At 44.2% G+C, this 27,389-nt stretch overlaps 1 protein-coding gene across 8 annotated transcripts in view; it reads right to left on the bottom strand.

Moving 5' to 3' along the window:
• Positions 1 to 13,674: 13,674 nt before the first annotated feature.
• mettl22 (methyltransferase 22, Kin17 lysine) overlaps positions 13,675 to 27,389 on the bottom strand; it is a 101,675-nt gene continuing 87,960 nt past the window's right edge. For 7 of the 8 annotated variants that reach the window (XM_072481269.1, XM_072481275.1, XM_072481273.1 and 4 more), the window contains 2 exons: positions 22,971 to 23,139; positions 13,675 to 15,525 (listed from right to left, as the gene is read on the bottom strand). In XM_072481269.1, the coding sequence (XP_072337370.1) occupies positions 15,475 to 15,525; positions 22,971 to 23,139 (220 nt within the window). In that variant the 3' untranslated portion in view covers positions 13,675 to 15,474. The other variant, XM_072481276.1, reaches the window with a different exon arrangement.

The raw sequence follows: 27,389 nt of genomic DNA, 5'->3' as shown, positions 1-27,389 counted from the left end.
TCCATCGAGGAGGTCAGGACAGTCACCAGAGACTGCTAAATCTGTGTGGAGCGCAAACCACACTTCTACCGGCCAGAGAGGGCGCACCTGATAAAGTCTTCCCGTCCCTTTGAATGCCTCAGTATGGATTTCAAAGGCCCCCTCCCCTCCACCGACCGCAACACATACTTCCTTAACGTGATTGACGAGTACTCCCGGTTCCCATTCGCCATCCCCTGCCCAGACATGACCACAACCACCTCATCAAGGCCCTCCAGGGTATCTTTACACTGTTTGGTTTCCCCGCGTACATACACAGTGATAGGGGGTCCTCCTTTATGAGCGACGAACTGCGTCAATTCCTGCTCAGCAAGGGCATCGCCTCGAGCAGGACGACAAGTTACAACCCCCGGGGAAACGGACAGGTGGAGAGGGAGAACGGAATCTGAATCTGGAGTTGGTTGGTAGAATAGATGAGGGGGGACTTTCAGAGTGGGATGCGCTCCCATTGCCATTGGCGGGGCGGGTACAGACAGTTAAAATGACAGTCCTCTCGAGGTTTTTGTTTGTCTTTCAGAGCCTGCCAATTTTTATCTACAGGGCATTCTTTAAAAAAAGTAAATGCGGTGATCTCGGGATTTGTTTGGGTGGATGAAGAAGGTGCTTCTGGAGCGGGGGTGTGGGGGGCTGGCTCATCCAAATTTTATAAATTATTATTGGCTGGCGAATATTGCGATGGTCAAGAAGTGGGTAGTGGGGGAGGGGCCGGTGTGGGAGCGGGTGGAGGCAGCCTCTTGTAAAAACGTGGGCTGGAGGCACTGTTAACGCACCTCTGCCGTTCTCACCGGCCAGGTACTCCACAAGCCCGGTAGTAGTGGCAGCCCTGAGGGTGTGGGGACAGTGGTGGCAGCATATGGAGTTGGAGGGGGCATTGGTGTGGGCACCGATATGTGGTAATCACCGGTTCGCTCCGGGGTGGCTGGTTGGGGGTTCCAGAGGTGGCAGCGGGCGGGGATCGAGAGATTTGGAGATCTTTTTATTGATGAGGGCTTCCCGAGCTTGGAGGAGCTGGAGGAGGAGATTGAGTTGCCAGGTGGAAATTGTTTCCGGTATCTGCAGGTGAGGGATTGTGTGCGGAGGCAGGTTTCGACCTTCCCGCACCTGCTACACCAGGGGCTACAGGATAAGGTGGTGTCGAGAACAGGAGTAGGAGAGGGGAAGGTTTCAGAGATCTACAGGGAACTGATGGAGTGGAGGGAACCCTGATAGGGGAGGTGAAGAGAAGTGGGAAGAAGAGTTGGGTAGGGAGTTGGAGGCCGATTATGGGAGGAGGCCCTGAGGCGAGTTAATGCATCCTTGCCGTGTGCCAGGCTCAGCCTGATACAATGTAAGATGGTCCACGGGGCACACATGACGGTGGCCCGGATGAGCAGGTTCTTTGAGGGGGTGGAAGATAGGTGTGGGCACTGTGCGGGAGGTCCTGCGAACTATGTCCATATGTTTTGGGCATGTCCGAGGCTGAGGGGTTTCTGGCAAGGGTTTGCTGACATCATGACAGACGTATTAAAGCTGAGGGTGGTGCCGAGTCCAGAGGTAGCAATCTTTGGTGTGTCGGTAGATCCGGGACCCAGGGGGTGAGAGAGGCCAATGTCCTGGCCTTTGCCACCCTGATGGCCCAAAGATGGATTTTACTAGGATGGAGGGACTCGGAACCTCCGAAGTCAGGGTATGGGTTAGTGACATGGCGGGGTTTCTCAGACTCGAGAAAATTAAGTTTGCCTTGAGGGGATCGCTGCAGGGATTTGCCTGGAGGTGGCATTCATCGACTTCTTCGAGAAAAATTAGGCTGTCAGCAGGGGTTTAAAAAAAAAAAATTTAGAACACCCAAATCTTCTTTTCCAATTAAGGGGCAATTTGGCATGGCCAATTCAACTACCCTGCACATTTCTTTGGGTTGTAGGGTGTAGACAGGGTAAGAATGTGCAAATGCCACACGGACAGTGACCCGGGGCCAGGATTGAACCGGGTCCTCAGCACCATGAGGCGGCAATGCTAATGGCACAGATGGGATTGCTGTGGGAGTAGAATCTAATTGTGTTACTCATTCTGTCACAGAATTAACGTGGAGAATATAGGACTCCATGGGAGTGAAAAAAAGAGTTATAATTAACTCATCACTCCCAATTCTCTCGACAAGTTCGACATGCAAAAACAAATTCCTCCAAAGCAAAATAACGACTGTTAAATTGCTGATGACTGTTACCATCCGCTTTCACCAAGCCTGAATTATTTTAATTCATTCATGCGATGTTGCTTCGCGGCACTTCTTGCTCATTCCTAATTGCCCTTGAACTGAGTGGCTTGCTGGGCCATTTCAGAAAGCAGTTAAGAGTCAACCACATTGATGTGGGTCAGGAGTCACATGTAGGCCAGACCAGGTAAGGATGGCAGGTTTCCTTCCCTAAAGGATATTAGTGAACGAGGTGGGGGTTTATGATAAAACAACAATGGTTTCATGGTCATCATTAGACTTTCAATTCCAGATTTTTTAAAAAATTCGATTCAAATGGCACCATCTACCACAGTGGGATTCAGCCTGGGCCTCTGGATTACTGGTCTGATGGTAATTCCACCACGCCATCGCCTCCCCAGTACTGCAATTCAAACTAATGATGGTCTTATCCATCCATGCACAGCACTGCAGAACATTGATTTGCAGTCGGGAAACTTGAACATCACATCAGGATCTGACAGAATCGCCCAATTCATTATAAGGGTCAGTATCATCAGATTTTGAATATGAAGCAAAAAGCACTGTTGACAGTGAGGAGAAGGGCAGCACGGTGGCGCAGTGGTAGCACTGCAGCCTCGGGGTGCTGAGGTCCAAGATTCGATCCTGGCTCTGGGTCACTGTCGTGTGGAGTTTGCACATTCTCCCCGTGTTTGCGTGGGTTTCGCCTCCACGACCCAAAGATGTGCAGGCTAGGTGGATTGGCCACGCTAAATTGCCCCTTAATTGGAAAAATGAATGGGGTATTCTAAATTTATTTTTTATAAAACAGTGGGGAGAAACCGTAGATGCGCTCTGAGTGTGGACAAGGCTACAGAAGATCACCTGGCCTGTTGAAACACAAGCACATTCACACTGGAGAGAGACCATATAAATGTGGACACTTTGGGAAGTGATTCAGATCATGGTCACATTGGTCACTGGGCTTGAAAAAGTGTCGCAGTTACAATAACATCACTGAGCCATGTCTTTGTTAAAAAAAAGTAGAATCTGGGGGTAGAAATAATTGCTACAATAGAAAATTCTATTCAAAAGAGTGGGAGTTAGAGTCTCAACTTTATTCAGGGTTGCAACACTAAAAGGGCAAAAAGCTTATGTCCTAGTTGTAAAGGATCATGCTCACTCGCGGTTGAATTTCTGTCATCAACCGTCCATTAAGGTAAGGTTGTTCAACTCTCTACTGCCCACATCCTAACTCATACAAAGTTCTGTTCACCCATCATCCTGTAGTCACTGACATATATTGGCTTTCGGTTAAGCAAAGCCACGATTTAAAAAATTCTCATTCTGGTTTTCAAATCTCTCCCATGGCCTCCCCCCTGTCTATCTCTGTAACCTCCATAGACCTAGAACCCACCAAAATCTCGGTGCTCCTCCAATTCTGACCTCTGGCCCACCCTGGATTTTAAAATGCTCCACCATTGGCAGCCACGTCTTCACCGCTGGAGTCCCCAAGCTCTGGGAATCCCTGCCAAAAGCTCCCACCCTCTCAATTAGAAATCCCATTGATAAGCGGCGGGTGTAGAGTATGCCGTCGCCAGAGCATATTGCGCCACCCAGAAACAAATATTCAGGCTGCTCTCTCTGCTAAAGCCTTGTTAATTGGGGAATCTCCAGCAGAGTCTTGACATTCTCCCTCCTCGGCATTATTGCATTACACTTCATATTCTCAGTTAATCTATTTTGTGGCATTAGGGATAATGTTAGCCGCCAGAACTCCACTGCTCCAATTCTGATCGTGCCATGGAACCTTGCACATAGATTCCCATGTCTTAACTTGGTGCAAACTCCATTCCCTGATCAACCCCGTGCCTGCGGACGTACATTGGCTCCCAGTCAAGCAACGTCTTGTTTTTAAAATTCTCAACCTTTTTTACAAATCCCTCCTTGGCCATGTCCCACCCCATCTCCGTAATCGCCTCCAACCTCACAACCCTCTGAGATGCCTGCTCTCCACTAATTCTGGCCTCTTTTGCATTCCCCATTATAATTGCGCCACCACAGCCTTCATCTGCCGAGGCCCCAAGCTCTGGAATTTCCTTGCTTCATCTCTCCGTCTCTCCCTCTCTCTCTTCCTTTAAGACACAACCTAATACCCACCTCTATGGGATGGGGGAGGTGGTGTCGGAGCTGGGGGAAGGTAAAAGAGGCATTTTGGGAATACTACAAGTAAGTGTACAGGGCGAACCTGGAAGGGGGGGGGGCGAAGACGGGGATGTGGGGAGGTTCTTAGACAGGTTGGAGTTCCCGTGACTGGAGGAAGAGACGAGGCAGGCGCTAGAGGAGCCTTTAGGGCTGCGGGAGGTAATGGAAAGCATAAGGCGGATGAAGTAAGGAAAGGCCTGATGGATACCTGTTGGAATTTTATAAGGAGCTTGCGGCGGAATTGGCACCACACCATTTAGCGAGGCGCTGGAGAAGGGGGTGCTGCTGGAGACAATGACACAGGCAACGATTACGCTCATACCAAAGAAAGGGAAGGACCCGTTAGAATGTGAGTTGTATAGGCCCATATCACTGTGAAATACAGACGTAAAACTGCTTGCAAAGCTGGTGACGGGAAGGATGAAAGCATGTGGTGTTGCTGAGGGCCAAACAGACTTCAGAAAGGGCAGGCAACTCCCCAGTAATAAAAGGCAATTGTTGAATGTAATTATGACCCTGTCGAAAAACGTGTACCAGAGGTGTTGGTGTCCATGGACGCGGATAAGGCATTTAACTGGGTGGAGTGTCGGTACCTGTTCGAGGTCCTGAGAAGGTTTGCGTTTTGGCCATCGTTTGTGGCATGTGTGTGCCCGCTGTCATCACTACTATTCGCGATAGTGTTAGCATTAATGTTAGAGACTTTGGCAATGGCTCTTAGGGGGTCAGTAGAGTGGCAGGGGATTAGGAGGGGGAGCAGGGAGCACTGGGTGTCACTGTATGTGGACGACTTGCTACGATATGTGTCAGACCTGCTGGAGAGTATGAGGAGGATTATGGGCCTACTAGAGAAGTTTGGAGCTTTCTCAGCGTATAAGCAGGATGTGGGGAAAAGTGAGGTGTTCCTGGTGAATGAGTCGGTCGGAGAGCCAGCTTAGGGGGCTACCATTCAAGGTAGCTAGGGATAGGTTCAGGTATTTGGAGATCCAGGAGAGTGGGCGATGCTGCATAAATGGAACCTAACAAAGCTGGTGAAAGAGATCAGGGAGGATTTTAAGAGGTGGGACATGCAGCATCTGACTCTGGCAGGGAGGGTGAAAATGAATGTCCTGTCAAGGTTTATTCATATTCCAGACGCTTCCTATTTCCGTACCAAAGGCCTTTTTTCGGAAGTTGGAAACAGTTATTTCAGAGTTCGTATGGGCAGGGAAGTAGCCAAGGGTAAAGAGGACCCTGTTGCAGAGGCAGAAGCAGAAGGGGGGGGGTTGGCGTTACTGAACTTGTTGCATTGTTATTGGGTGGCGAAGGTGAGGCAGTGTTGGGAGGGAGAGGGGGTAGAATGTTTTAGGATGGAGGAAGAGCCTGTAGGGGGGTATGGGGACAGTGGTGCTACCACTGGTGCCAAGGATATATCTGGAGAGCCTGGTTGTACAGTGCACAATTAAGGTGTGGAACTAGCTGAGAAGGCATTTTAGGATAGAAGGGGATGTTGATGCAGACGCCGCTATGTGAGAACCAAGCTGCCGTAGTATGCCCTAATGGAACGGTTGATGCTTCCAGACGTGGAAGGGGAGGGCAGTATTGGGGACATATCTTGGATGCTTGGGAGAGCAGGGGCTGTTCAGGTGGTGAGGATCAAGGAGAAGTGGGAGGAGAGTGGTAAATTGGGGAGTGTGGAGTGAGGCATTACGCAGGGTGAAATTGACCTTCTCGTGTGCGAGGATGAGCCTGAAACAATTTAAGGTGGTATGTAGGGTGCATATTACCCAGGCGAGTATGAGTTGGTTCTTCCAGGGGGTGGAAGACGAGTGTGAGAAGTGTGGGCAGGAGCCAGCGAATCACGCATACATGTTTTGGGGCTATGAGAAGCTGGAGAGATATTTGGCGGGAGTGTTAGGAACGCTAACAAAGGTTTTGGGGGAGGAGGTCAAGTCTTCCTTATGGTGGTGATCTTCGGGATATCGGAGATGCTGGAGGGGGGGGGGGGGGCGGGGGGGAAGGCCGATGTCGTGGCCTTCACCTCTCTGATTGCCCGGTGGAGAATTCCAGTGGAATGGCAGTTGGCAACGCCCGGGCTGGCTAGGAGACCTGTATGCCTTCCTCCGGTTGGAGAAAATCAAGTATGAACTGAGGGGCTCAGCAGAGGGCTTCAAGACAAGGTGAGGACTGTTCATGGCCATGCATGAGGAGTTGTTTGTTGCGGGGTGGCGGGGGGGAGGGGGGGCTGCGCAACGTGAAAATGGGAACAAAACCTGTACAGACTGTATAATTTTGTGCACATTGGGCCTTGCTGTTGGCGGCCTACAATTACGCTTTCCAACACCAACCATGCATGCAGTTTGCTAATGCAGATGCATTGAACCGGCTTCCCCTGCCGAAGAGCATTCCGCTTCCACCAGGACCACAGGAGATCATATTGGTCGTGAACTTCGATAAAGCATGTTGACCACTTGAGGAGTTGGGTGTGATGACCTCCAATTTGGAGCCAACAAGTTCTATTGGTATTATGGACACTCCTGTAAACGTTTTGGACCAAAGGGAGCTGAGTACTCCTGAATCCACTCAGCCAGCTGCACTTGTGGAAGCTGGTGCAGCCAGTTCTTCTGTCGTTGAGGCGGTGCCTCCTGAAGTGTCACCGGCTGCTGACGACTTGACTACCACGAATGATGCTGAGCCTGTAATGGACTGCGGAGGTCCAAGAGGACTCGGTTGTCTATGGATACATTGACTTTTTGCTGAACTCTTTCCCGTTATCCTTGGCAGCGTATATAAGATTTTGTCTAGTACATGTATAAGGGACTTAAGGGGAAGGGGGGGGGGGCAGATGATGTATAGCGCAGACTTGTTAAAGGGGCGGGCTTAATGGCCACGTAACCGAATTGGGGCCAATCGCATGAGGACTCAGAAACCCTGACCAATAGCGGACTTGTATTGAATTCTGTGCCTGTCACTTACCTGCCTTTGCCCTTCATCAGGTAACTCCTTGTTAACTGCTGGAAGTCTCCAGTATATGTCTCGAGCCACCACGCTCATTCACCAAGCTTTTGGTTATTTGATCTAATATCTCCATATGTAGCTTGTTGTCATACTGTTGTATAATGATTCTGGGATGCACTTTGGGATGTTTAATTCCATTCAAGGCTATTTTATAAGTTGCCGCTGTTCTTTTCAACGTCACCTGTGGTCATCCTAGTTTTTCTGAGCCTCAAGGAACCTGGCAGCTGCATCTCAATGGGGCTTGCTTGTTGAGTGCCTTTACACACATCTCCTAGATGTAGCGTTCCTGCTTGAGTAACTGCCACAATCAGTGACACCACCCCTATTCTTTCTTTTGAAGCCTTCGATCCCCACGTCCAAGGCCTCTTGGAAAGGCTTCTGGCCGAACCGCAGCCCCCTAATCCCCCCCAACCTCAGGTCTCTGATTCCCCCAGACTTGTGATCATTTCACCCTGCCAGACCTCCATTCGTACTCACTCACCCGACTCCTGAAACCCCAGGATCACCTACCCAGATTGACCCTCTTCCCCCACCACCACTCATGACTATCAAGATATTCAGAAGGCCTTGAAAACTTGAGCCAACCATGAATATCGGTAAACTTGTATGAAAGGTTCACTCATAATATAATTGCAGCAGAGAATGAGGTCAATTGGCTTGTTGTGTCTATGTAAGCACCACTCTGCTGGTCATACTCCCCTGACTTTTCCCCCCAAACCTTTTTATCTTCAGGTAATTATCCAATTCCCACCCTGAAAGCTACATTTGAATCAGCTTCCACCATACTCCAAGGGAGTCACTTGTTGCATAAAAACAGGTTCTTCCTCGTGCCATCATTACTTCTTTTGCCATTCACCTTCAGTCAGTATTTTCTAGTTCTTGACCTCTCCAACAGGACAGAGTTTCTCTTATCTACTATGTCGTGACCTTCATGATTTTGGACACCTCTATCAAACCTCCTAAGCCGCTCTTCTCTAAGGAGAACAATCGCAGCTTTTTCAATCTTTCTGCATAACTAAAGTCCCTGGAACGATTGTCGTAATGCTTTCCTGCACCCTCTCTAAAGCCTTCACATCCTTCCAAAAGTGCAGTGCCCAGAATTGGACACAATACTCAACTAGTTTTTCTTATAAATGTTTATAATAATCTTCTTGGTTCTGTTTCACATAACTTTATATACAATGACCCCATATGCCTTTTTAAACCACTTTTTCAAACTGTGATGCTACCTTCAATGACTTGTGCCCAGGTCTCTCTGTTCCTGCTCCCACTTTAAAATCGCATCTTTTACTTCAAATTGCTTCTCTACATTCGATCAAAATGTATCACTTCATGCATTTATGCTTAAAATTTGATTTGTCACTTGTTTGCTTGTTCCATGAGCTGAAGTCCTCTTGAAATCGATCCTTATCCTCCTTAGTTTTGTGTCATCTGCAAATTTTGAAATTGTGCCCTCTACACCCATTTTAACAAAGAACAAAGAACAAAGAAATGTACAGCACAGGAACAGGCCCTTCGGCCCTCCAAGCCCGTGCCGACCATGCTGCCCGACTAAACTACAATCTTCTACACTTCCTGGGTCCGTATCCCTCTATTCCCATCCTATTCATGTATTTGTCAAGATGCCCCTTAAATGTCACTATCGTCCCTGCTTCCACCACCTCCTCCAGTAGCGAGTTCCAGGCACCCACTACCCTCTGCTTAAAGAAATTGCCTCGTACATCTACTCTAATCCTTGCCCCTCTCACCTTAAACCTATGCCCCCTAGTAATTGACCCCTATACCCTGGGGAAAAGCCTCTGACTATCCACTCTGTCTATGCCCCTCATAATTTTGTAGACCTCTATCAGGTCGCCCCTCAACCTCCTTCGTTCCAGTGAGAACAAACCGAGTTTATTCAACCGCTCCTCATAGCTAATGCTCTCCATACCAGGCAACATTCTGGTAAATCTCTTCTGCACCCTCTCTTTTTAAAAAAAAATATATTTTATTCAAATTTTTCGGCCAAACAAAACAGTACAAAGGTTTTTCCCTTTTTACAACAATAAAACAATATAAATAACAGTGACCGTTTTTAACAAATAAATAAATAATATATAAACTAAATGGCAACTGCCATAACAAAAATAATAACTCTCCCAAATAATAAAATCAAACAATCCAATATACATAACCAAGTACAAATATCTATACAAACACACCACAGGACCCACCCGAACCCCCCCCCCCCCCCCCCCCCCGGGTTGCTGCTGTTACCTTCCCATTTCCTTTATCGTTCTGCGAGGTAGTTAATGAACGGTTGCCACCGCCTGGTGAACCCTTGAGCCAAACCCCTTAGTGCAAACTTTATCCGTTCTAGTTTTATAAACCCTGCCATTTATCCAGGTCTCCACGCCCGGGGGTTTGGCTTCCTTCCACATAAGCAATATCCTACACCGGGCTACTAGGGACGCAAAGGCCAAAACATCAGCCTGTCTCGCCTCCTGCACTCCCGGCTCTTCTGCAACCCCAAATATAGCCAACCCCCAGCTTGGCTCGACCCGGACCCCCACCACCTTCGAAAGCACATTCGCCACCCCCACCCAGAACCCCTGCAGTGCCGGGCATGACCAAAACATGTGGTTGTGGTTTGCTGGGCTTCTCCCACACCTATCCTCTACCCCGAAAAATTTACTGAGCCTTGCTCCTGTCATATGCGCCCTGTGCAAAACCTTGAATTGTATCAGGCTAAGCCTGGCGCACGAGTTTACCCTACATAGGGCATCTGCCCACAGCCCCTCTTCAATCTATTCCCCCAGCTCTTCTTCCATTTTCCCTTCAGCTCATCCACCATGATCTCCCCCTCGTCCCTCTTTTCCCTGTATATATCCGACACCCTACCATCCCCCACCCATGTCCCTGAGATCACTCTATCCTGAATCTCCTGCGTCGGGAGCTGCGGGAATTCCCTCACCTGTTGCCTCGCAAAAGCCCTCAGTTGCATGTACCGAAATGCATTCCCTTGGGGCAACCCATATTTTTCCGTCAGCGCTCCCAGACTCGCAAACGCCCCGTCTAAGAACAGATCCCTCAGTTGCACAATCCCAGCTCTCTGCCATGCTCTAAATCCCCCATCTATTCTCCCCGGGACAAACCTATGATTATTTCTTATCGGGGATCGCACCGAGGCTCCCGTCCTTCCCCTATGCCGTCTCCACTGACCCCAAATTTTCAATGTTGCCACCACCACTGGACTTGTGGTGTATTTCTTCGGGGAGAACGGCAACGGCGCCGTCGCCAGTGCTTGTAGGCTGGTTCCTTTGCAGGACGCCATCTCCAATCTCTTCCACGCCGCTCCCTCCCCTTCTCCCATCCACTTACACACCATTGAGATATTGGCGGCCCAGTAGTACTCACTTAAGCTCGGTAGTGCCAGTCCCCCCCCTAGCCCTGCTACGCTGCAAAAAAAAAACCCTCCTCACTCTCGGGGTCTTCCCAACCCACACAACTTCTGCACCCTCTCTAAAGCCTCCACATCCTTCTGGTAGTGTGGCGACCAGAATTGAACACTATACTCCAAGTGTGGCCTAACTAAGGTTCTATACAGCTGCAACATGACTTGCCAATTCTTATACTCAATGCCCCGGCCAATGAAGGCAAGCATGCCGTATGCCTTCTTGACTACCGTCTCCACCTGTGTTGCCCCTTTCAGTGACCCGTGGACCTGTACTCCTAGATCTCTCTGACTTTCAATACTCTTGAGGGTTCTACCATTTAATATATATCATGAAAGGCAGTGGAACTCGTACCAACTCCTGGCAAACCTCAATGTATACCAGTCTGAAAAACAATAATTCACTACTGCTCTCGTTTCCTGTTACTCAGCCAACTTTGTATCCATGATGCCACTGTCCCTTTTAAGCCACATGCCTCAATTTTTCTGGCAAGACCATTGTGTTGCATTTGTCAATTGCCTTTTGGCATGTTCGCCACACCAACCCTGTTATTTCAGTAAAAAACTCAATCAAGTTAATTAAACATGATTTTTCTTTACAAATCCATGTTAGCTTTCCTCACTTAATCCACACTTGTCCAAGCGATAGTTAATTTTGTGTCGGATTATCGTTTCTAAGACAGGTCTTTGTTTTTCAAAAGGGTATGCATATTGGGGAGTCAGAACCATAATTCTACAATGTGTGTGTTCAATTCTGGTCATATTCTTTCTAGTATGGAATAACTATATAATTCCTTTACAAAGCAATTCTGGAAAGTGTGAAAATAGATAAGTCCCCTGGGCCGGATGGGATTTATCAAGTCATCTTTGTCTACAGGAATAGTGCCAGAAGACTGGAGGATAGCAAATGTTGTCCCCTTGTTCAAGAAAGGGAGTAGAGACAACCCCGGTAACTATAGACCAGTGAGCCTTACTTCTGTTGTGGGCAAAATCTTGGAAAGGTTTATAAGAGATAGGATGTATAATCATCTGGAAAGGAATAATTTGATTAGAGATAGTCAACATGGTTTTGTGAAGGGTAGGTCATGCCTCACAAACCTTATTGAGTTCTTTGAGAAGGTGAACAAACAGGTGGATGAGGGTAAAGCAGTTGATGTTGTGTATATGGATTTCAGTAAAGCGTTTGATAAGGATCCCCATGGTGGGCTACTACAGAAATTACGGAGGCATGGGATTCAGGGTGATTTAGCAGTTTGGATCAGAAATTGGCTAGCTGGAAGAAGACAAAAGGTGGTGGTTGATGGGAAATGTTCAGACTGGAGTCCAGTTACTAGTGGTGTACCACAAGGATCTGTTTTGGGGCCACTGCTGTTTGTCATTTTTATAAATGACCTGGAGGAGGGCATAGAAGGATGGGTGAGTAAATTTGCAGATGACACTAAAGTCGGTGGAGTTGTGGACAGTGCGGACGGATGTTACAAGTTACAGAGGGACATAGATAAGTTGCAGCGCTGGGCTGAGTGGTGGCAAATGGAGTTTAATGCAGAAAAGTGTGAGGTGATTCATTTTGGAAGGAATAACAGGAAGACCGAGTACTGGGCTAATGGTAAGATTGTTGGCAGGGTGGATGAGCAGAGAAATCTCAGTGTCCATGTACATAGATCCCTGAAAGTTGCCACGCAGGTTGAGAGGGTTGTTAAGAAGGCGTACGGTGTGTTAGCTTTTATTGGTAGAGGGATTGAGTTTCGAAGCTATGAGGTCATGTTGCAGCTGTACAAAACTCTGGTGCGGCCGCATTTGGAGTATTGCGTGCAATTCTGGTCGCCGCATTATAGGAAGGATGTGGAAGCATTGGAAAGGGTGCAGAGGAGATTTACCAGAATGTTGCCTGGTATGGAGGGAAGATATTATGAGGAAATGCTGAGGGACTTGAGGCTGTTTTCGTTAGAGAGAAGAAGGTTAAGAGGTGACTTAATTGAGGCATACAAGATGATTAGAGGATTGGATAGGGTGGATAGTGAGCGCCTTTTTCCTCGGATGGTGATGTCTAGCACAAGGGGACATAGCTTTAAATTGAGGGGAGATAGATATAAGACAGATGTCAGAGGTAGGTTCTTTACTCAGAGTAGTAAGGGCGTGGAATGACCTGCCTGCAACAGTAGTGGACTCGCCAACACTAAGGGCATTCAAATGGTCATTGGATAGACATATGGACGATAAAGGAATAGTGTAGATGGGCTTTAGAGTGGTTTCACAGGTCGGCGCAACATCGAGACCCGAAGGGCCTGTACTGCCCTGTAATGTTCTATGTTCTATGGTTTATGCCTGGCGTTTATTTAGAAAAACAGTCCTTCAGATTAAATATAAAGCTAAGCATGTAGGGATGAAATCTTTTTCAAAATTAAAGAATGAAATTACATTATTATCCGTACAATATGCATGAATAAGTTCCAATCAACAAAATGTACTAAACAGAATAATGTAGCAGCTCAGAGGTTCTACAATCTTGAAGCAAAATAATTGCAGTTCGTGACTCTCCATTAATGACTAGTTTACATTTTTAAAATATGGCAGTGGGCATTTAAGAACACAGCTATTCTTAAATAAGTACAAGATTAAAAGTTAAACTGTGGAAAGTTACCTCAGACAAGGTGTTAAAAATTTTCCATCAAAATGGCAAATAAAAACTGACAAGGATACGGAATGATGTGTTTCAAACAGAAGACACATTCATGGCACATAAAATTTCCCACTTCACTGAAATAAATAATCTCTGTTCCACGTGCCGAAGAAGTGTAGCAGAAGTAAGAAAAATGCAACAGAAATACATAAATTGTTGCCTTTTAAAAAAATATTTTATTACCAAAATATAACTGCACTGCATTCATAAAATATATTTGTAAAGTACATCTCAGTTTAAAGTAATCTCAATCACAATAAAATATATTTAGTATTCAATTAATAGTTAAATGTTGAGCTGCAGTTGCATTAGAATATCAAGGCCTTTGAGGGTACAAAGGAAATTTATTAGGACAACAGGAATGAGGGATTTCAGATTTGTGGAGATAATAGAGGACGTTGGGATTGTTTTCCTTCAAACAGAGAATGTTAAGGAAAGATTTAATTGAGGCTTTTTAAAAGTTTGAATGATGGGAAACAATTGCAACTGACATGAAGCTTGATAACCAGAGCACAGCAATTTAAGGTAATTAGCAAAGGGACTGGAGGAGCGAAGGCAAATGAAGGGCAATTCATTTTACGTAGTGAGTCATTATGATCTGGAATACACTGCCTGAAAAATGTTGGAAGCAGACACAATAGTAACTTTCTAAATGGATACATATTGAAAAGAAAAAATTGTAGCATTAGAGAGAAAGAGCAGATACGTATGAATAATTGGGTAGCTCTATCACACAGCTGGCAGTGGCATGGTAGACTGAATGGCCTCCTTTCACCTGTTTGATTAAATGCTTAAGCCTCTGACTCAATATGCGACTGCAATCCATTTCTTTTTGTGCAATGTTTAGGTATGTTTTTTTTAAAAAAGGGTGGGAAATACAAGAATGAAAAAAGGAAATACATTTCATTTGTAAAGATTTTTGCCTGAAAATGTATTCATAATGATGTGCTGAAGTCCAACTGTTCTCTATTATTTTAGAGATGGTAGTAAATTCTTTGGACTGGAGGACAGGTGCGTCAGATGTGCGGGAGGACCAGCGAACCACGTCCACATGTTCTGGGCATGTCCAAAACTCAGGGGGTACTGGCAGGGATTCGCGGACGTTATGTCCCGGGTACTGAAAACAAGGGTGGTGATGAGTCCAGAAGTGGCAATTTTTGGGGTTTCGGAGGACCCGGAGTCCAGGAGGAGAGAGAGGCAGACGTTCTGGCCTTTGCTTCCCTGGTAGCCCGGCGACGAATACTGCTGGCATGGAGGGACTCAAAGCCCCGATGTTGGAAGCCTGGTTATCGGTCATGGCGAGCTTCCTCGGTCTGGAGAAAATTAAGTTCGCCCTGAGAGGGTCACTGTCGGGGTTCACCCGGAGGTGGCATCCATTTATCGACTTCTTCGCGGAAAATTAATCGTCAGCAGGGTGGGGGTGGGGGGAGAGCGGGAGTGGGGGGGGGGGGGGGGGGGGTTAGGGCAATGTAGATTAGGGGGCTAACTAGGCGGGTCCTTGTGGGATGGGAGCTGGTTTTTGCACTGTGTTCATTGTTCTTTGCACACTGTTCTGTACTGCTGCTGTTTACTATGCCAAAATGCCTCAAGAGATGGTAGTCCTTACAATAACAGAAAAATGTTGTTTAAATTAGTGGGAGCTATTTGATATAATCTGTTAAGTATCTTCACAGTATGAATTTCTTATTTCACTATTTCATTGGACACATTTATCTAAAAGGTCAGTGCTTGTTGAAACAGCAGAGGAATCTGATTTCAACACATTTTTACGACGCTGGACATTGTATAAAATAATTTCCATGCTACAGTTATCAATACAGCACTGAACAATGTAAGGCAGGTTACTGCAGCTTCTATTTAAGCAAGTTGGCATGGTTTCTCTACTAAAAGTCTTCAATAAACTAGTGCAATGAGCAACACTCCTCTGCATGCACTTCAATCACAACAAACATTTCATTGCTTTGTGTTGCTGATAAGTGGCTCAGCAATAATTTTCCACAGTTCCTGGAATGAAAACAACAAAAAAATCAATGCATTATTGAAAATGAAAATGCATGATGGCTTTTAAACAAATAACAAGCAAACTGAAGAATTAGTATTGTATAAATCATATCACACATGACATAAGTCAGTTGTGATATCTCCTTGCAAGCATGCACAAATACCCTAACCTTTTTGGTGATGTAAAACGTACTTAAAAGTACTGGTAATACAAAGTGAACATTAGAGAGAAACTAGGTGCTGGAGTAGGGCATTTGGCCCCTTGAGCCGGCTCCACCACTCCATATGATCATGGCTGCTCCTCCACCGTAATGCCATATTCGGCCCCTCTCCCCATACCCCTTAACACCTTTGCTGTCTAGATATCTATCGATTTCCTTAAATATATTCAGTGACTCGGGCAGCACGGTAGCATTGTGGATAGCACAATTGCTTCACAGCTCCAGGGTCCCAGGTTCGATTCCGGCTTGGGTCATTGTCTGTGCGGAGTCTGCACATCCTCCCCGTGTCAGCGTGGGTTTCCTCCGGGTGCTCCGGTTTCCTCCTACAGTCCAAAGATGTGCAGGTTAGGTGGATTGACCATAATAAATTACCCTTAGTGTTAGGTGGGGTTACTGGGTTATGAAGATAGGGTGGAGGTGTTGACCTTGGGTAGGTGCTCTTTCCAAGAGCCGGTACAGACTCGATGGGCCGAATGGCCTCCTTCTGCACTGTAAATTCTAATTCTATGATGACTTGGCCTCCACAGCCTTCTGTGGCAGAGAATTCCACAGATTCACCTTCTCTGAGTGAAGAAGTGCCTCCTCATCTCAGTCTTTGCTAGCCTACGCTGTATCCCGAGACTGTGCTCTTCTTCTAGACCTTGTTAGCCATAGTTGAGCTGCTTTTACAATTGTGTTTTCGCACCACAAAGAATGTATAACTGTTGCAATGCATGAACTAATTCCTTAAATATTAACCATTGCCTGTCCACCATCATGTCTTTGAATGAAGTTCCCCAATCTATAGCAACCAACTCACCCCTCATACCTTTGTATGTTTTCTTTGTTTAAAATTAGGGCCCTAGTTTCAGATTGAAATATTTCACTTTGCATCCTAATGAAAAATTGTGTCATGTTATCGTCACTCTTCCCTAAGGTATCCTGCAGAAACAAATTAGTAATTAACCCCTTCTCACTGCACAATAGAAAATCTAGGATAGCCAGCTTCCTAGTTGGTTCCTCAATGTACTGGTCTAAACAAACATCTTGTACAGGCTTCAGGAATTCATCTGCCACAGTATTATCACAAACGTCTGTCGATTAAAGTCATCTATGATTACTGTAGCACCCTTGTTGCACACATCTCTAATTTCCAGTTTAACTACTTTACCACTACTGTTTGGAGGTCTATACACAGCTCCAGAATTTTCCACCCCTTGTTCCTTCTTAGCTCCAACCAGACTGATTCTACATCTAGATTTCCTGAGCCAATATCCTTTATCACTTGCACTATTTCTCCTTTACTAACAACACACCCCATCTCCTTTTTGCTTGTCCTTCCTAAATATCAAATACTCTTGTACATTCAGTTCCCAACCTTGGTCACCCTGCAATCATGTCTTCATGAGCGCAATTATATCATGCCTGTTTACATCTATTTGCATTGTTAATTTGTTTACCTTATTAGAAATGCTCCATGCATTTAGATACAGTGAGCGGTTTCTCCGTCCCGCTGTACCAGAATTCTGGTGCGGCATGCCATCGTGATTCTCCGTTTCGCCGGCTGGTCAATGGGGTTTCCCATTGTAAGGCAGCCCCATGCATTTGGGAAACCCCCGGGCTGCCGGCAAAACGGAGAATCCCGACGGCGGAGGATTTAGCAGTGTCTTTCGACTTGTCTTTACAGAATCCTGGATTTGTTACAGCACAGAAAGAGGCCATTTGGCCCATTGTGTCTGCATCGGCTCTCCAAAAGAGCATTATAACTTAGTGCCATTCCCCTGCACCTTGTTTCTATTCAAGTAATCATCTAATGCCCTTTTGAATTGCTCGATTGAAGCCGCTTCCGCTACACTTCCAGGTTGTGCATTCCAGACCCGAACCATTCATTGTGTGAAAAAACATTTTCCTCACATCACATTTGCTTCTTTTGCAAATTACTTTAAATCTGTGCCCCCTCATTCTCGATTCTTTTACAAGCGGTAACAGTTTCTTCCTATCTACTCTTGTTTATCCCCTTCATGATTCTGAACATTTCTATCAAATCCCCTCTTAGCCTTCTTCTCTACACGGAGAACAGTTTCATAACTGAAGTTTCTCTGCTCTGGAAACATTCTTGCAAACCTCTTCTGCACTCCATCCAATACATTCACGACTTTCCTACATTGCAGGGCTCAGAACTGCTCACAATATTCCAGCTGAGGTCTAAATAGTGTCTTGTACAAGTATCACCTCCTTGCTCTTGTACTCTATGCCCTTATAACGCCCAGAATACTAACTGCTCTCTCCACCTGTCCTGCCACCTTCAATGATCTACGTAAATATGCACCCTGGTTCCTCGGGTCCTGCACCCTTTTAAGAATTTCATATTCAGGTTCCCAACCCCCAGTCATTCCAATATAAACCCTCCTCCACAGTACTAGTGAATACCCCTGGAGGGATATTTGTCCTCGTCCCTGCTGGGTGCAACCTGTCCAGCTTGCACACATCCCAACTTCCCCAGAATCGGTCCGAAAGCCTCAGGAATCTGAATCCCTCCCTCCTACGTCATCTCTCTAGCCAAGTATTCATCTTGTCTATTCTCCTATTCTTGATTTCGCTAGCACATAACACTGGGAGTCAGCCTGAGATTACTACCTTTGAGATCCTGCTTTTTAAATTATTTGCTAGCTCCCTATATTCTGCTTGCACTGATAGTTTTATCCAAAAAGTACTTAAGAATGATTTAATAATCATTTATTTTCCTTACAACATATTTAAAAAATCCAGCTCATTGGCGCTCACCCCTCAAGTATTCTTGCTTTCACATCTCACCATCAACTCCATTTCAAATAGCCAAATGTTTTAGAATTCTATTAATCTTGAAACAATCACAGAAATTGGCAATTATTTTATGCTAAATTAACAAATACCTGGAATTGAGTAAATTTTCTCTTGGTGATCTTTGTCAGATTTTATCATTGCTTATCGTAAGTTGAGACAAAGTAGGAAGTATAAGTTAGAATGGGGGAATTCAATGTAATTTATCTCTGTGATATATGTATAGTTACAAAAGAATAACAAAGAGAGGCAAAGAAAGAGACTGAAAGAAAATGTAACCCAATTTTGTTAAATTTTACTTAAAACTTTAACAATCAATACCTTGAAGGAATGATACCCCACACTTGTAATAGCTCGCTTTCAGTGTTGGAGAGGCGGTAATTAAAAGGATACTTACACTTGAAATTACTTAGCTTTCTGTGGAGAATTTACTTTATATATACCAACTACTGGAAGTTCACACCACTCAATACATTTGAATGGGAAGCCAGACCTTGAGACAATGCTTTTGCAAATCTAGTAGCGCAGCAGTGCACTTGTGACAGGAACATTCAATTTCCGAATTTAATCACATATCTACCCTTGCCTGGAGTTACTGTTTTATTTCAACATAAATGATACCTACTGCTATTAGCCTCACTAATTTTGACAGCATTTTTTGTGCCATGATGTTTACAAGGATAATGCATGTACAATGTGGCATATTCCACTGATAAGGTTTCACTGTTCTGCTGAGACCACATAACTAACTGTGCTCATTCGAATAATTCTGAGATGAAATGGTGGACATCTGTCTCTGTAGATTGGAGATTATTTAAATTTAAACCTAAAGCTTTAGTACTTTTGTGAGGCCATAAAAATCTGCAGAAAGTGATTTGGGGATGGTTAATATGGTTCAATTCACTAGTGCAATTCCATTAAAGGTGATTGACAGATGGGGAAATAGACATGATGAAGGCACTTGTCAACATGTGCAGACATACAATAATTACTCCCCACTTAGTAATACTTTGATTTTTGTTTTCAGAAGCCATTAATTCACTGAAAAGCAAAGAACTCAAAATAAGATGAGAAAAGACACCAATGATCACAGAAATTGCACAGCTCACTATTTTGCTCTTTGCATCTGTGTCAGCATTCTAAAAGGAGCCTGGCATCCCTTTGCCCTACTCTTTTCTTAAATCATTTAATATTTTTCTTGTTCAATTAGTTGTACATTTTTCTTTTAAAAATATATTATTGATTCTGCTCCTCTCATGGTTTTTGGTAGGGTCTTTCATATTCTAACAATTGTTTTGGCTGATTTAGTGATGAAAATCTTTAGTTTATGCCCTTTAGTTACTAATTTATTGGGGGTCAGTTAATTCGGTTGGCTGGATGGCTGGGTCGTGATGAGGAGTGACGCCAACAGCACTGGTTCAATTCCTGTACCGGCTGAGGTTATCCTTCTCAATCTTGCCCATCGCCTGACATGTAGTGACCCTTAGGGTAAATCACCACCAGTCAGCTCTCTCTCAAAAGGGGAGAGCGGCCACGGAAGTGGTTACCAACCTTTTCAGTAACACGACACATTTCAATGAGACAAACAATTCAACGACAAACACACTTCTTTTTAGCTGAATCGATTGCCGCATAATGTAGTAGCGGACCAACAGGGGCCAATCACATACAAGGGGCGGGGTGGGGCCGTGATTCAGCAATCCGCTACAAGCAAAGTGCTTCCTCATTGAGTGATATAATGACCAGGAAGAACATAGATTTAATTAAGGTAACAAAGTCTGCCCACGGGGAGCGAACTATTTATATTACATAGTCCTGTCAGGACAACAAACATGCCAGTCCCTGTTTGGGCCAGCCTATGTGCTCAATTTTACGAGCCCCGGCTGGATACGCCTCCGTCCACCACTGGGGAAGCTTGTATTCTTCAAGCCTCACCGGGAGAGTAATTATGGTTTCCCCGTGGGCCTCACAGGGGAGATTAAACCCAGCCACTCATCCTGTGTGCTCAGTTTTAAAATCAGCATTTGGACTAAACTTCAGTTTAATTCAAAGCCGTTATATTCAGTGCTACGATAATTTCAGTTAAAATGCTAATAGCTATTAGAAATGAAACTATCCAAATAATGCCAACCAGAAAAACAAGGAAAATACATATTGCTGCACTGTATGAAAACAACCTTTCCTACATTTACTAAGTTAAACGTCAAATCTAAACACCAAAATTAGTTTATTGGAATGCATTGTACATGCTTATCATTGCGAGATGTGAATTTAATGTAACAGTCTTTAACAAGACATATAATTTATTTGTTTCCCTTTAATGACACGTGGTTTACATTGACATCATTTTGTGTGACACTCTGTAACTCTGTTACATATGCCTACTGTGTATCAAATGACAGCAATATATTTAATATTAGATAATGACTACATACTTTACAAACATTGTTTTGGACACTTGAATGGGGGATAATATCAACATAAAGTTTTACTGTCGTGATTAGATTGAAATGTTTCTTTTTGTCAATTTATAATGCCTAATTGCAACACTGTCAAAATTATACCACACACACGATCTTAATTGTGAACTGTGTTCTCTGTTGCTTCATGGAGGTAGATCGAGACTGCAATGTTCAGCAGATATTTGAAATGAAGTGTTCCTCACCTAAAATTTACAGGACATTACAAAAATCAACTAGACCCCCCCTCTCCCCTGGGCCAAAACTAGTGCCTGAACAAAATTAAAAGTTTCACAAAGCAAAGTGTAGCTCATCGCCCCCTTTCAATTTTCAGATATTCCCTTGGGGGGACACATTTCTGTGTATGGTGAGAAATAACCGGCTTACTGAAACCCCGGTTGAAGGGGTCCTGCGGTGACATTTGGGGCTTGTCGGGTGACTTGATGCAAGGGCATGTATGAGGGAGTGCAGGTGGCCACGGCACACTGGTGCCGCAGCACAGAGGTTGGGGACCACTGGCTTACGATTCTCTGGGACTATGGAAACACTTTTTTCTTATTTTATTGCTGTTTGCAGAACTTTTCTGTCTGCAAATTGGCAACTGCTCCAAAACAACAATGACAAAAACACCAGACTGGCAGTGAAGCACTTTGAGGCATCGTGGGGCTATGAAAGGCAGTATGTAAATAGCAATTCTTTATTTTCCTGACAGGCAGAAGTGGTGTTCGTGATTCACTTAATCAAAAACCTTCATGATTTTTAGAACACCATCTTTTTAATTTTTGTTCTAATAAAAAGTGCCCCAATTTCCTCTACATTCCTCTTAAAGTACTCTAATATCTAGTGTTATATCTTCAGTGCCTTCTACGTGGCCGTGATATTTCTCTAAAATAGGGCATGCAAACCTCAACAGCATGATCAGCATTATCTCGGATTTTGTACTCAATGCATCCCTTCACAGTGCACCGAACCTCTAAATCTGTATTCCTACTGCACAGCGATCTCCGAATTGTTTCTCCCATTTTTTTCAATACTTAACTGGAGTTGAAAAGGGAACAGATTAAGTACATTTCAAGAAGGTGAAAAGGAAAAGTATGTACTGAAGACTGACAGTCAATGGGAAAATATGGGGATAAAGTGGATTATTACTATTAAGCCTATAGGAAACTTTTGCGGCTGCATATTACTTCTGCTAATTTTCTCTTTCGCTCCCTCTTAGCCATCCTAATCCCTTTTATAGGCCAGAATTGTCCGGCCGTTCATTGGTGGCGGGATTCTCTGGTCCTGCCGGCAGCGCCTTCTCGTCCCTGGGATTCCTGGTGGTGTAGGGTGGCTTCAAAGGGAATTCCCATTGACAGCGGCGGGAGCAGAGGATCCTGATGCCAGCAAATGGTGCGCCACCTCCCGCTGCCGGAAAACTTGCGGCTGGGAGGCCAGGGAATCCTGTCTATACATTTTCCTACTTCTTTTACAGTAGTGCCAACATTCCTTTTTATATGTCCTCTAACTGCTAAAAGCTTGTTTGCTGAAAATTTGACTTTATCCCCATATTTCCCCATTGACTGCCAGTCTTCAATACGTTCCTTTTCTTTTCACCCTCTTGAAATATACTTAATCTGTTCCCTTTTCAACTCCAGTTAAATATTTCCGATTGCTACACTATGACTACATTTGTCAACCGCTTGCTCCATTTCATCGGAAGGTTCCTCTTTTCCTCAATATTGTGTTTCCTCCTCCTTCACATCTCATTCAATTTCTAACCTAAACTGACAGCCTAACAAATTGATAAATCATAAGCTCACATTCATTTTTAGCAGTACAAATTGACACATTTGTGCAGTGTTCTGCTGCTCACACAATCTAACGTGTAAAAGGCCTGTAGAATATTGCAACGGGTAATCAAAATGCCAATAATCCGAACATCAATAATTCAAGTTCCATATCCCCCTCCAAGTTTAATAACACTTACCAATTGTTCCACTCGTTCATAAAAAAGAAACTGTGGAAAAATAAGTTTGATAGGTTCGACAATAAATTTAGTTTTCCCATCACTGATGTTTTCCAAGTCAGCCAAACACAATCGGAAATGATCATATGCATCACATGTAACATCCATTTTTCTCAAGGTAAAGTTCAGCCTGAAAAAAAAAAATTAGAATTGAGCTTTAACAAAATATTTTGTTCTAAACTTGCTGCTAGAGAAATGTCTAATGATTCATTAGAATTAAAAAAGATCAGACATCAAAGGAATTTGTGATGAGAATAGTTTAGTACTTTTGCTCCTTAATAGTTAGATGCACAACTTTCCTTATAAGGATATATCTAGCCATTCAGGTCTCTTTATATGATACCATTTTCAGGGGAAAAAAATCCTTAAATTCCTGGGAGTAATGCCAGTAGTGCATACTGGGAAAAACGCTTTTCCAAAATATGTTGTCAATGGGCCAGTTTCCCTATCGTTAGCAAATGCTTGGAAAAATATATCCAAATGCAATTGTTCTTTCACTACATTTTTGTGGCAAGGTGTTTGCTTGTGTCAAAATTGCATTGGTTTGTTCAAAATCTCTTTGTGGGTTTGGACAGACAAAGTCAAAGTTTTAAACTAACAAATGACCAGTACAGAATCATTTACATGACAAAATAGATATTAGAGAAATTAGACCATCATTGTATTCCTTTCTCCATTAAGATTAACGGAAGCTAAAATTAGTTTTAAGGATATTTCACTGTTTGATTTGTCCAAGTTCCCACCTTTCCAATGTTTGATGGGATGAGCCAATATTGGGTTTCTTTTCGTAATTGATAGACTCCTGATAAAAAGGGAATGTTTATTGCATTACTAATCAGCAGTGCATCAATGAACCACTGGAATGGTATCTTGCCCGCCAAAATGAAACCGGATAGGCTTATTGTCACGTCTTGTTCGTGAGGCTCTTATTAAAACCTTCCCAAAGCATCTGGTTGCTGTGTTTTGCAGAAGTGATATCCCAAAACCATGTCTATCAGTGCCAACACTCCGCTCTGGACTAAATTGTGTAAAAGTGTTCATCCAGAAATCTAACAAATTAGGAAGCAGCATCAAAAAAACTGTTGGCAACTCAAGAACAATCCCTGAATACATAGTAATTCTGAAGATGCAGCGGATCACAGACTTGACTTAACTTTAGACATACGCAATATACCGTCACTTATTGTCAGATGATTGTGAGAAACATGGGGCGGGATTTTCCAATAATGGGGCTATTTTCCCATGCCGGCGTGAAAAGTGGCGGCAACCGTACCGGCGTCAACGGTCCCCGATAATGGGGAATGCTCCCTTCCCTAGGGGGCTATGTCAGCGGCGGACTGGTCTCCGCAGCTCCAGCTGGCGCGGAACGGCCGGTGTGATCCTGCGCACGTGCGGGGGTTCCCTTCTCTGCTTCTTCCCACGGGCAATATGGCAGAGCCCTACAGGGGCCTGGCACGGAGGAACATAGGCCCCCACGGAATCAGCCCGCCCGCAGATTGGTAGGCCCCGATCACGGGCCAGGCCACTGTGGCACCCCCCTCACCCCGGGGTCGGATCCCCCTCCCGCTTCCAGGACAGCCCCCGCAGACACACCTTCCAGGTCCCGCCGTGTGGGACCCGAGGAACCCACGCCGGAGGGACTCGGCCAAACACGGCGGTCACTCGGCCCGTTGGGGCCGGGAGAATCGCCGAGGGGGGGCACTTTCAACGGCCCCCGACTGGCGCGGCGAGAATTGGCGGGGGACAATCGGGAAGCCAGCGTCGGGGCGCGATTCTCGCGCCCCCCCCCGGGGATTCGCCGACTCGGCTCGGAAAATCCAGGTCCGTGTGTTTTTTCCCCTTATTTCCTGTTCAAATATTGCATGTACTATGGATCTGTATTGGTACTATGACTTTTTTGTAAACTGCAGTTAGATGTGGCAGTAAAACTTGCTAGTGGAGATTGCTGAGGATCCCAGGGGAAAGGAAAGTTCTGTTACAGCAACTTGGGAATCCCTGACCACTGAAAGTATTTGGATCCACTGGTGCAACAGCCTTCAGACTGAATTTTAAGAGCTATTGCATCAGTCAAAATATTGTGAACAACAGCTTAATGCGCCCATCCATTTTGATTCCTTTTCAAAGACTACAAGGTCAAGACTGCAGACTCCACCTGGAGAGAAGGGCACAAACTGCGACAGGCAGGAAAATGTCAAGGCAATGGCACTGTGAAGATGAGGAGAAATTAAAAAATTATCTGTGGTCAGTTACCAGGCCATCATTGTGGAAGGGGACTGCATCGCCACCAAAGCTGCCTCCTAATGCTGGTAAGATTCCACCCAAGTTTCTTGCCTTTTTTCATAAACTTTCCAAGCAGTCAATCACCAAAGAATCTGGTCAAGGTAGTCCATTTGTACAACACGAAAAATGGACACATTTAATACAATTTGCAATTAGCAAATGTAGCTCAACTATATTTTTCATTATTGCACAGGTGCTGTCATTATGTGGAGACTTGTTCAAGTAATTCTTCCACTGTTGTGTAAACTGGTTCTTTCGCTTCGCAGGACAGATTCCACAACAGCACAAAATTGCTGTTCACATGGATCTTGTACAATGACAACTTTAATTTAGGACTCTAAAGTCTCTGGAAAGCTCTGCTGGGCTTTAATGCTAAAGGAAAAGCTCAGAGAACAGAAATAAAATTAATAATTATGGTGCAACCAAGAGCTGACAGCACTTAATTTCAGTTTCGTCTGCCTCATTTATTTTACAGTGCAGCTGCTGTATGTTTCACGGAGGGATCAAATGTAATGGCCCAAAGGCCATTTTCACTCTAGGACAGATAAGCATCATTAAAAATAAAGACAATTTTGGAAACCTGACTCATTCTAATCAGATGTAAGAAAAGGTCAGTTTTAAAGACAATAGAATTATATGCTCCAGAGATCTGGATATGGTCTGGAGCCATTGCGCTACCTGTTGAAAACTCCCTACATAGGCTTCAGGAAATAGTGTCAAGTTTAGCTTAGATGCTTTCAATGGTCAGACAGCTAGCCAGAGCCCAATGTCTAGGTTCACACTTGGCGAATAGCCATTTGGACAAAGTATAGAAGGATGATTAGTATCAAACAGAATAATATCCAGTTGAGTGGTAATTCACCTACAGGAGAGGAAAATTGGAGAAAAGGGAAGGAAACTGGCGAGAGATGTAGATCAAGGACATTGTTTAGGCTGTAGTTACAACAGGATGCAATCTATATATGATAAATTGAAATATTTTCCTTAAATAAATGAAATAAAGTAATTATGAATCAGGAACCAATTATATTCGTACAAGATTAATTACATAAAATTCAACAAAATATATTGATGTTAGATCAGACTGTCCATAAATTCCCTGCCATTTTACTTCATGGTGCAAGGAATTATTTTATTGTTAATAAGAATAAAATCCAATTAATGTGACAAATGTGTTGGTTTCCATTTTGTTTGGATGAACTAATCTAATCCACAATTTACTTTCAGCTCAGCCCACATAAGTTTAAATACAACTAAGATTTAAAGTTCACTTTTGTCATGTGTATAAAACTTGAGTGAGAGAGAACGGGAACTTAATACAAGTTTCTACTGATTGTAAATTCATAAGCATAAAACGTACCATGACATTAATTAAAATTTTATCCATAATGTTGTAATAGGACAATCCTCACACCAAATCTACATCTGTGTTAATGTAAGTTTTGTGGACAAAGAACATAAAGCAACCAAATGCAATTATGGCTCTCGTACTGTAGAAATGTCTTAGCTTTTTGTGCCAGCACTCCATTGATGGTAAACACCAACACTGCTTAGCTATCGCTCATTTTTCATTTTTACCTTGTGTGGCTAGGCCATACTTGCTGCATTAAAAAGGTTTGTTCTTGTTTATTTAAAAGCTTACAGTGCCATCCTGCAAACAACTGCATTGAAGACTATACATTCTTGTAATTAATCTGACTTAAGAGACATCACTTTGATGTGCGTTGGCCAAGCAAGTAAAACAGCAGCAGCTTTAGAAAAGGTGAGATTAGAGATAAGGCACCTTACGCTACAGAGTAAATTTCAATTTAGATTTGGCCCTTACTACACCTGGCCTAGAAGGACCTGACACTGACATCCAATGCCATGATTGAAAAATGTTCTCTTCCTAAGCACCAACATTACTGCTTTTTAATTTCAAAAGAAAATTAACCTTAATTCAGTTTTGGCCAAACCACAGCCCACAAGACAAATCTGGTTTGCAACATGACCGTACCGGGTCTGTGGAGCTTCAGCTTTTTCTCCCTGCATAATGGAAACAGCTGATCTTCAGGTAGGTTCACTGGGTTTCTAAAAAAAAAAAAAAAAAAGTGCTGCACT

The sequence above is a fragment of the Scyliorhinus torazame genome, chromosome 17 (genome assembly GCF_047496885.1).
Source record: "Scyliorhinus torazame isolate Kashiwa2021f chromosome 17, sScyTor2.1, whole genome shotgun sequence".
In the NCBI taxonomy this organism is placed as follows: domain Eukaryota; kingdom Metazoa; phylum Chordata; class Chondrichthyes; order Carcharhiniformes; family Scyliorhinidae; genus Scyliorhinus; species Scyliorhinus torazame.
The sequence above is the reverse complement of the archived record's forward strand: the minus strand, read 5'-3'. Positions and strand labels throughout refer to the sequence as shown.